General features: G+C 30.4%; 1 protein-coding gene across 1 annotated transcript in view; it reads right to left on the bottom strand.

The window, feature by feature from the left end:
* Nucleotides 1-276: 276 nt before the first annotated feature.
* The window catches only part of LOC134704975 (receptor-type tyrosine-protein phosphatase kappa-like), a 50,324-nt gene continuing 38,972 nt past the window's right edge, over nt 277-11,628 (bottom strand). The window contains exons 11-21 of the mRNA XM_063563758.1: nt 10,794-10,919; nt 8,735-8,883; nt 7,222-7,357; nt 6,807-6,956; nt 6,220-6,319; nt 5,031-5,104; nt 4,108-4,239; nt 3,040-3,171; nt 1,865-2,016; nt 1,516-1,651; nt 277-407 (exon numbers count right to left, since the gene is read on the bottom strand). Of these exons, the coding sequence (XP_063419828.1) occupies nt 333-407; nt 1,516-1,651; nt 1,865-2,016; nt 3,040-3,171; nt 4,108-4,239; nt 5,031-5,104; nt 6,220-6,319; nt 6,807-6,956; nt 7,222-7,357; nt 8,735-8,883; nt 10,794-10,919 (1,362 nt within the window). The 3' untranslated portion in view covers nt 277-332. The remainder of the gene's footprint in view (nt 408-1,515; nt 1,652-1,864; nt 2,017-3,039; nt 3,172-4,107; nt 4,240-5,030; nt 5,105-6,219; nt 6,320-6,806; nt 6,957-7,221; nt 7,358-8,734; nt 8,884-10,793; nt 10,920-11,628) is intronic.

The following is an 11,628-nucleotide window of genomic DNA, read 5'->3' as shown; positions in this document are numbered from 1 at the left end:
GTGAAAATGTGAGAGAAACATGTAAAACAAAAGACTGTCTGTTTGTATCATCCATTTGTGTAAATTGGTGATAAAACACAGATAACTTGTTCACCAATTTTGACAAATTATAATTTGTACAAACTTACATCTTATTCACAACATACATATCAATACAAGAAATAAACATATTTATATTAAAGAAATAAACATATTTATATTAAAGAAATAAACATATTTATATTAAAGAAATAAACATATTTATATTAAAGAAATAAACATATCTATATTAAAGAAATAAACTATTTTATATAATATTATGCTATTTAGTTTATCTACAGGACTTTGCGAGTTCACTGGAAATTTGAATAGGTCTCAAACTCTTTCAGGTATTCTATAACTGCTTCATATATGAACTGAAACTGTTCCTGAATAAATAATAAGTATATTGTAAATAGAATATATATGTTAATGGTCTCAGTTCATCACCTACAGATACCTTTTTGTTGACAAGTTTGTACATTTTATCCTGTATTGGAACACACTTTTTGTTGGAATCGTTGCTTTATTTGTGTGCATGTTTGATTTTTTTAGACAGCTATATTGTAAGTCTTTGGTCTTTGATGTGAGTTGTTGCTGCTTGATACTAATTATTGTCACATTAACTATAAGTCTCAATTGGCAATTTAAAAAAAAGTTTTATTTGTAGATTTGTCATTTAAGAGCAATAAATCCAATTTGTAATCAAATATTTCAGCTAAGTACATTTGTTCGTAGAATATGTTTTACTGGTAACTTTGCCTTTAAAGTGTATATGTTTTTGGCCAGGTATGCTTAAAAAGAATGTGTTATAGTTTGCCAATAAAATCGGGAATATTTTATTCATTTCTATAATTGTAAACATTTGCACTTTTTAGAATATGTAATTGTATGGATTCTTTCGGTATCACTTGATATACAATATTTAAAGGAACAACACAGCGGGTGTCACATGTAAACTTGGATATATGTACACATGAGATCATCACTGGTGTTTGGAAGGAATCGTGTTGCTCAGTGGTTTTTTATGATGTATTTTGTATACTGTTATTTTGTTTGTCATGGCGTATTGACTTATTAGAATATTCCTCTGTCAGTTTTTTTAACCAGTTAATATATATTTTAACATTAGATCTCTCTTTGACAAGGATATAACAGGGTATTAGCAAATCCGATTTCATTTTCCTAAAAACTTCAAAAATAAATCTGCAGCATACAATTTTAAATGGAACAAGTTGTCTATATGTTGTTTTTGTTTTTGGGTTTGATGTATCATTGATTGTCGTGTAACATACATCTCCTTGTTTTCATATTCAAATGCATTTACAAACATGCCCTTTAATACAATGAAACAATTGCAGATAACTAATTATGTTTAATCCTATATTTCATCACAAAAGACACTTCAATTTAGTATGATGGCATGCCATATAAATGTAAGACGTGTTAATTTTGAAAAGTAATTTAGCGTATTATATAGATGAAATTCATACTTACATAGTTTGGGATAATTTGTGGTCTTCTATTCCTCATTTGTTTGATAATGTGTTGTATGTCGACATCTTGTTCTATTCTTAGTCGTTCTATAACAGTCGCCAACACACAGTACAGCCCACTCTTGTCACAACCATTTCTACAAAATAAATAATAACAGTTTTGTGCGTATCCACTTTAATTCATAATTCTAACAATTGTAAAGTTTAAGGTGTTTATTTGATTGATGTATCTATTTAACATATCCGCATGTACTCTTGCTATCGAAATTACATTTCATACTGTTTGCAATCTTTCTCCACTCTTTTACCTATACTATTACTATTATATATCGTATATTATATTAACGTACAAACAGTGAACTAGGACAGGTCCACATCCTCTGTTATTACTTTGTTCATCTTCTGTAGCAGACAGGAATGACAACATGTCATTTGCAGATCCAGGATTAATCATGTCTTCTTCCCAGAACTTTGATTGGAATAGTTTTACTTGTTTAGACTCCTGAAAGAAACGTTTCAGACAGATTGAGTTATCTCTTTTAAGGAATGTATTTAGAATTTCTTCAAAGTGAGTAAATTTCTTCAAATATGATAATGAATTGCAAAACAAGTAAAGTCCTTATGATTTTTATAGTTTTACCGACATAGCTAATGGGACGATGGTAATATTTGTAACGTATTTCAAAATTTGTTTTTTAGCTTTCAAACCTTTAGGTGTTGCGGAAATATATTTCAAATATATAGCTGCATCCGATATGTGAATTGATCAAGTTAACATATCAGATCAGGAGACCCTTACTGCTCGTGGATATTTATTTTCCCGAGGGTATCATCAGCCAAGTAGTCAGTACTTTTGTGTGCTGACATGAATTATCATTGATATGTTTATATTTATAAATTACCTGTTAACAAAATTTTGAATTTTTGAAACACTAACGCTTTTCTACCTCAGGCATAGATTACTTTAGCTGTATTTGGCAAAACTTTCAGGAATTTGGGTCCTCAATGCTCTTCAACTTCGTACTTTATTTGGCCTTTTTACCTTTTTTGAATTCGAGCTTCACTGATGAGTCTTTTGTAGACGAAACGCGCGTCTGGCGTATATACAAAATTTAGTCCTGGTATCTATAAGTTTATTTACACAAAAATACAACTTGTCGCCGTTCCCTCTGTATTTTAGTTAACTCTGTATTTACCTAATATTTAAATTGGCAGAATGGCAAAATTCGTAAAATACTCAATCTACTGTGAATCGATCAATTTTTTTTTTATAAACATAACCTATTTCAATATCTGTTTAGCATATAATAAAAAAGAAAATGTAGATCTTTAGTGGAAAAAATCACCCTCCACAAGAACTTGAAATAACAATTATCAAAATGATGGAAAATGGTTAAAATATCTACGGAGACAGCTTTTTGGGAAAAAAGTTAATATAATATCACCAGAATAACTTTCTTTACATAATTTATATAGCAGTGAATTTTTTTTTTACTATTTTATCTATGATTTAAATTAGATTTACCTGGTTCTTGTATTTGTATGTCAGATCCAAACAGGTATACAGGTCCTGGGCACTGATGTGTGTTCTTGTAATGTTAAATGGACCAAACGTCACATCTTTATTTCCTTCTGGCCAGTATACATTTGATGATTTCTGATTTTATAAGAAATATTTTTTTTTGTTTATCCTTGTGAACATTTTTTGGGACAATAATATATTTGTGATGAATTTGTTTGATATATATATTTTTGAAAGTTTATCAAGACGTTTCATTAAAAGTTGAAATTTGTATGCTGAACATGAAAATAATAAAATATCTCTAAATTCCATCATAGCTACTAGTCTAAGAATTGATGACTTGATTTCTCAGATGACGACGACATGTTTCAATATGTAATCACAATCGTTTCTTTCTCCGTCAAATGTGACCTATCGAATAAGAATTATCATCGAGTTGTACTTATACGCGCAAAAGGACGGGTGACACACCTGGAGCAACTAAAATCATTAACCCTTCAGGAGCACAGGTTTTTTAATTGGGTTCTTGTTGCTATGTCTTTTGACTTCTATACTGTTGCTTGGCTTGTCGTGACTTTTCGCGTTTTGGCAAGGAATGGTTACATTGGTTTCGACCTGTCAGTTTGTTTATCCTTTGAGAATATTAAGTTTCCTACCAAATTATCAATGTAGTTTTAAGAAAAAAAAATCCAGTAAGTATTTAGTAGTTTCAAAATCAACAAATTAGCTGTTTATTGTTTTGTTTTGGTATACCACTTTTTCAGATCTCAGCAAAATGTTAACAAAAGGTATATACCAGGCTTAAAACTTTGTGCCACATGTTAAGCGTCAAAATCAAGAGACGAAATAGCGGGGCCACCCAAGTACATGGTATAGATATCATATATTGATGCAGTTATTTTTAGTTTTTCATTTGACATATGCCAGTTATATATAAACAACGTTGTTTAAAGCCTTGCCTGTAAATTATTAAAAATTAGGTTTTTGTATTGTTAACTTGAATGAACAAATATTGTAATATTATAAATCATCCGTATTTGTTTAAACAGTAAACGAATATATAACACATACTCCTTTTTGTATATCTTTGTTAAGCATAACAATAGTTGGAATTTCGTAATCATGTACAAGTCTCCACATGTCAACAACAGTCGTCTCCAAAGGCATTTGTGTCACAATAAATGTTTTATTGTTTCTGTATCCCTGTAATGATTAAGAATTCATATAGACACTGTGTTTTAATGCATAAACATGTTTCAACCTTCTTGTTAAAATACGTGAAAACTTTAAAATACTTAAAAGCTAATAACGCCTTCTGTAAATTTGTGATTACTAACTTGTGTGTTCGTGTTGTGATAGCGTTTATTTTTTACAACCATTCAAAATCAACCTTTACAACTCAACATCGTTATCGGGTTTGCTATGGAGCTATCGGAAGTAATTGACCGACATCTGTGATCCGTACGAAATCTGTTACGAAAGTATATTATAGCGCTCAATCATTGATAGGACATTCCAGATTATTGCAGATAGTAGTCCGACTTTTTATATCTTTAATCTCAAGCAGAACCCATTAGACAGCAACTAATTGATTTTACGGGGGGGGGGGGGAGGGGGAGGGGGGCTATGGATTTTGTTTTGGTAAATTAGTTCGTTCCCAGTTTTTAGAGAAAAAATAATTTGTTTAAGACCCTGAGAAATACAAAATTTTTGTTTCACCCTCAGCTGCCACTGTATGTAATGTTAAAATTGAAAGAAAAAAATCCATAGCCCCCCAGAAAATCAAATGGTTGCTGCCTTATAGGCACTGTGTGAACGCCGCATTACATGTACACAGTAAAAAGTAAGAAATAAATAAATATTTTCAAATTCAATATTGAATTACTCATAAAAAATAATAAGGGTTAATAATTTTGTTCATTTCTTTAAATCATTAATCTATAGAATAGTCTTACCAGGGTCTTTCGAATTTTTATATAGAAAAAAATACTTACGGGTAAAAACACTGCATTTATATACTCATTGTGTCCATCTACTGCTGTCGATAACAGTGGCATCTCTGATCCAACTACAAAACATAACCATGATAACAGATAAATAATCACATTAATTCTTTCAAGATATCGGGAAGTTTTACATGAAAAAATATACTGCTAGGTCTAATATAGATAGGATAAGACCAAAGGAATAGTGAAGGAATATTTTGGCGAAAAAAATAAATGATGATGTTGTTACTGTTTTTTAATCAAGGTAATATAAAATATATCGGGATAGAGTTTAAAAAAATGAACTTCAATGAAGTTTGTCAAATATTGTTTTAATTATTCATAAAATTAACTTCAATGAAATTTGTCAAATATTGTTTTAATTATTCATAGCACTGGGTTGAAACCTTTGCTTGTGAACTAAACTCACTCAAGCAAAGTTGAACATAAATTGATCTTGCTCATATATTTAGACCATTTTTAGCAATGCTAATTAAAATTAGTTATACAACATCTTAAATAAATAAAGTAAGATAATACCTGGTATAAATAAAATGTTAATATTACAGTAATTATTCGATCAATAACATGTTAGTGACGCACGAAGTTTATACAAAGAAATTATATTTGCAGTATGCTAACTATTTGAAAAATGTGCTCAATATTAAAATAGGAATTATTTATTTTAAAATTACTGGTCTTTTCAGTTTCAGTTTATATTTCCTTATGAATAGTGTCATAAACAGTTTATTTTGCCATGCTAGGGATCAGATGTCAATATATTTGATTGAAATGATATTCTTGTGAACCCTTATAGTTGAAACTCTGATAATCGTTCAATGTACAGTGTCAACATAATACGTATTATACTCTTTGATACTTATCTTTAATAAAAAAGTTGCGTTCCATTCCGATCTCTATCCAAGAAAAAATAGACTGGTGATACATTATTATGGAGAATTATTAGATATTGTATCATACATCGTCACTTTAAAAGGTAGAGGAATGACATCTTAGATTTTGTCATAGTTTGGTTCCTAACACGGAAGTTACGGCAATTCTTATTAGAGTCGTAAGTAAGATTAAGTATGATTCTATAACGAAGTAACTTCTTGCGCTGTAATATCAAAATGCAAGAAAAGTTATTTTATTGAATAAAAGTAATGAGACAAGAGGTTTTTTTTCTCAATAAATGCACCTGGAATGATATTGCTATATCTGTTCTTTCCTCTGTTTTCTTCAGATTTCCCTTTACTAAACACTTCTTCGTCATGCCGACTTGATATAGAATTCAGTAGCTGTAGCATAAACGAAATATTCTTTTATAGAAATATACACACAATTTTTCTAAAAAAAACAATGTTATCTTTTTTCCCTGTCGCATGATATTTATTGCCTTCTCGATAGCAACGATAAGTAAAAGCTGCAAATCATTGTTTTTATGTGTCATCATATTTTATACGACAATATTAGGCCTATTTTATCATGGGACATTTTTTATAATACGATTTGTCTTAATGTGACTCATACCACATCTGTTTATATCTATTTAAGCCTTTGTCAATTGGTGTTCGACTGTGATTCATATTTGAAATGACAGAATACTGACACGTTTTCCTGAGGATCAATTTTAACTGATCATGCACAGTTACAAACTTAATAATTTTTTTTCTAATATTTAGGACTTAAATGATTAAATACAATTTAATCATGTTACAGAACAATCGTTCAGAACAATTTAAGATAGATGCTGAAGAGTTATTATGCGAAAGTTAACCAGTGTACCTCATATTCTATTTGCAGCTTGTGCTTTTTCTTGCTATTGTCAAATCGCATCAGGTTTTTATAATTATCCGGAAAATCCCTGCAAGGTAATCCCGAGTTTGGGCACATAAGAGCTTCTAGAACAGCTTCATGCAAGAACAAGTACTGATTCTACAATTTTCAAGAAATAAAAAGAAATTAAACTTGTTATAGAAACTGTGAAACATTTAATTTTTACAGAGATTTTTAATCGGTACCACTTTTACTACAAAGCGTACATTTTGTAATCCATTAGACGTTTTCCAGTGTTATAGAGAATCAATCAAATTGAAACAACGATTGCGTCTTGCTGTCATGATCAGAATGACATAATATTTTTTATTGTTTTATCATTGTTTTTATACAATTATAAGTCGTTTTATTCCAATATACATACCGCTGTTTGCACCATATTCACTCTCTGATTCCTTAAAATTTCAACACTTCGGAAAACTTCAACATAGTCTCTCTCCTTAGCTTCATTTACTATATAATCCAATGCAATATATGTACCGGTACGTCCTACCCCCGCACTGAAATTTGAAACACCAGTTATTTAAAACAAAATGTAATACTATTAACATCTAAATCAATTATTCTCATCTTTAATTTTACAAATTTAAGTTTGTTCTCACTAATTACGACCAACGATAATTTAAGTTTAGGTTTTTGTATTCGGAAACGTAGATGTTAGTTACATCATCATCATTTTGTTTTTTGTTTTGATATTTTTACTTCATAATTAAAAAATGGGTAATCACATCAGCTCTTTGTATATTTATTTGCCTACTTCAGTTTGTAATTCGCTGAATTACCCTTGATATTATGTTTTACTAAGGATGTTCTTATCCCAGGCATATATTACCTTAGCCGTATTTGGCACAACTTTTTGGAATTTTGGATCCTCAATGCTCTTCAACTTTGTATTTGTTTGGTTTATTACTATTTTGATATGAGCGTCACTGATGAGTCTTATGTAGACGAAACGCGCGTCTGGCGTACTAAATTATAATCCTGGTACCTTTGATAACAATTTACTTTACAGATGAAAGCGTTAATGATATTAAGCACAAAACATTGCCAACACCTGTTTTAAACAACATCTTCAGTAGTGAGGTTTTGTTCCGTATTAATGGGCATCACTGTGGTGACTTTTAGATGAGGGACAACGGGGAAACTGATACATTTTACTTTTCGTCATGAATGTACGGTTTTGTTACAAAATTTTCAATTCCGTAGATTCATGAATGATTTAATTGATTTTGTATCGTATCGATTCAAATATGCAAACACTAAAGTTTACGTGGACATGGATTGAATTTCAAAGACTACTTTTGTGATTGAAACTAGATAAGTTATGTTTTTTTGTAGTTGCCTTTAATGTAAATATAAACCAATCTATTTTTCTATCAACACGTATTAGCATTTATAAATATCTAAATAAAAAACGCCGTTAATATTTTAATAACTGTCTGGTACTTTTTGAGCTGAAATAATTCACAGTGTAACCAATACATACAAGAATATAGATATAAAAAAGTACTGATGTTAACTCTTTTAAATGGTTATGTAATAAAACTCGACGTTTACATCCCTGTATTATCTAACGTTTCAAAAGTGCCTTATTACACAACACCGTAAACAAAATATAACAACGTTGTTTTAAATACGTAGAGTACATTTCTTAGTACGGATAAATGCTATATATTTCAACCAAACTAAAAAATTGTGATTGTGATTTTTACATACTACATGGCAGTTATACATAGCGTCAACACCATGTATAGAAAAAGGAAAAAAATATTGCCTTCAAAATAATTCTAAATTGAGTTGTATATAGCCAAAAACTGAATACTTAATGCATAACCCTGTATTTTGGAGGTAGAAAAAATACAATTAAAGTTCTGAACCTGCAATGCACAACCATAGGCCCTTTTCCTACAGTTCTTGTGGTGTTGACTTTGTGTCGAAAGTGAACCAAGGATGAAGCATATTTCGGAACATCTTTGTCTGGCCAGGCAGTAAAGTGGAACTGAAGAACTGTTTTAGTGTCTTTTTCCTGTCAAAAGAATAAGAAAAACAATACAAACATTATTTAAACTAATTATTCTAAGATGGTATGAAATACAGCAGGGATCGGAGATAAATCTGTAAAAATCAACTGAACGTTTTAATCACATCCCATTGTTAAGAAAATATAAAGCTTCTCAATGATCAAAATCAGTGTTTTGTCACATTGCTATATATCAAATACAATATGTCCGGTCAATTGTGAAGTGCAAGTTTTTTTAATTTTTTTTTGTCAAAGTGTTAAATTAAATATTTTGTACAAATGTACATGCAAAAAATAATTTAGTCAGTGTTTGATACCATCTGGACAATTCATTACTATTTATTTCCAACTTTTAGAACGATTTAAAGCTTGGCATTTGTGTAACATTTTGAAGTTGAAGACTATATTTTGTTCTATATATACACATGGAAAAAAGTATTGCAACACCAAATTAAAATTCAAATTAAAAAAAAACTTTTTATTTTTTTGTGATATAATTTGGCAAAATAGAATTCGTTAAACATTATTTAAGTATCACCTGAGTTTAATCAATAAATATCGACTCGATAAGTTTTTATCTGCACATGCAGCTACTGTACTCGTAAACAGCAAAACAGGTGTTTTAATCTTCATTGTTTTCAACACTTTAAATAACCAAGTTTTTGAAGTTATGTAATTGACACCTTGTAATGGGTCCTCGACAACTCTTAACTGCAGCAATATGGCATATTATCAGCATGAGCGAAGCAGGGATGTCGCTGAAACAACTGCATGTATTGTTGGTCAGCACCATTCCACTATAAGTCGTTTTGAGAATAAAAATCAGGCAATAAACGTTGTTAAAGACCTTCCGAGATAAAGAAGACCCCCTATACCATTTGCTAGGGAAAATTAGGTAAATGAAGGTTGGTCAGAAGGAAACCCATTGCATACAATACAATCCTAAAAAGAGAGTGGTGGGTATACAGGAGCCTTTTAACAAGAACTGTTCGAGATCGACTCATCGCTACAGTTTATCGTGCGATAAGACCATTATGGATACCTTTGCTTACGAGCAGACACAGTTTTCCGTATCCAATGTAGTGCAGAGCTCGCCAAAGTTGAAAATTAGCATCGTGGAGGAAGATCCATTGTTCCTATAGAATTCGGTTCATCTTCCTTGGCCCGATCGTAGCCCGGATTTGAACCATATCGAGCATATATATGGGACACTAGTGGGCGTAAAGTGCGCGAAAGGACACCACAGTTCAAACACATCATGAAATAAACAATGCCTTTCATCATGGTTGCTGCTACCTTAGAAACAAATTAGTCGATTTATGGCAGGAATCAGAAGATGTTATGATGCGGTTATCCGTTTGAACGAAGGCTGCGCACAAAGTACTCATTCTTTGGCGTATAACAATCACTCATGATGTGAACAGTCGTCGGAAGATTTATTTTAAAATGTCTGACATTGTAATGTTCGACTACAGTAATAGTTTAAAATGCATTTTTTTGTACAAAAACACTTCATTTTGTTATCAAAATTGATGTTATATAAATTATTTTTTTTTTAAACATTTTTTGTTCGTTTAAATGCCAATGTTATCATAAACTATGTTTCAATAATATTATACAAATATTTTACTATATTTCCTCCAAAAAAAGAGGTTGATTTTTCAAGTTTTAAAAAATCAAGGTGTTGCAATACTTTTTTCCATGTGTATATATCGTATTGGTATATTTATCTTTGGTTGTTGTATCATTGACCAAAGATTAATTTGTATATTTTTAATTTATAACACACAACGTCATTTTGATATACTTCACCTCTGTGTTAAATTTTATGCCCTAGCTACAAAAGTCCCCATACAAAATGCATCTTTCGTCTTTTTTTGTAAAAAAATGAATAAAAATCTGTCTTCAAGAAGTACCTTTTGCAATGTTATTCTTCTGACAGTAAAATCTGAATAAACATCTTCTTTAACCAAAATTAAAGATATGGATCCATATGATGTCTTCTGCTGTTCGTGATCTGGCCAATATTGAATACATTTTTCCTAAAATTAAAATAGTTTTAAAGAACTTAAATAATATTTAGTGTAAAAACCATACGTTTCACAGAGTTTCCGTCCAGTCCTGCTGAAGTTTTGTAAGGTAAGTACTCATATGTTTTGATAAATAAATGAAATGATAAATCAGTTTAATCTTCAAGAAAAAAATGAAAATATCAACAGTATATTGCGTGTGTACCGGTTTTCTAGGTTTACCTTCGTCATGCTTATCACGTAAGACCACCGTCAAACATTTGAAACAAAATTATGTTTTCTTACTGAATCACACGGAGAGTAAAATGATAATAGAAAACATAAAATAAGAGCCAAAACCATCCAATACCAGCTGCAAGAATTTGCTTTTCAAGCTTGATACGAGTTTCATGATAACCAAAAAAATATACGTCTTAATGTCTTATAAAATGTTAATTCAACAGTTCTTCTTGACGATACGCCAGATTTGTTCTATTTCTCCGTTAAAATACATAAATGTTTTTTTTTATTTTAACTTAAATCGCGGATAAAGATGTTGTTACTCGTGAAAATTGTACAGCTTAGCATCTGATAACCAGACTAATGCATGTTTAATGTTCCGGTTTCTAAATATTTTTGTAAATGATTTTCATTTTGATATATTATAGTGATGTTGGTTTTTTTACCACAAATTTATGTATTATTTGTAATCATTGAATAACATAAACATTTCAAATTCAGT

This window comes from Mytilus trossulus, chromosome 1, assembly GCF_036588685.1.
Source record: "Mytilus trossulus isolate FHL-02 chromosome 1, PNRI_Mtr1.1.1.hap1, whole genome shotgun sequence".
NCBI lineage: Eukaryota > Metazoa > Mollusca > Bivalvia > Mytilida > Mytilidae > Mytilus > Mytilus trossulus.
The sequence above is the reverse complement of the archived record's forward strand: the minus strand, read 5'-3'. Positions and strand labels throughout refer to the sequence as shown.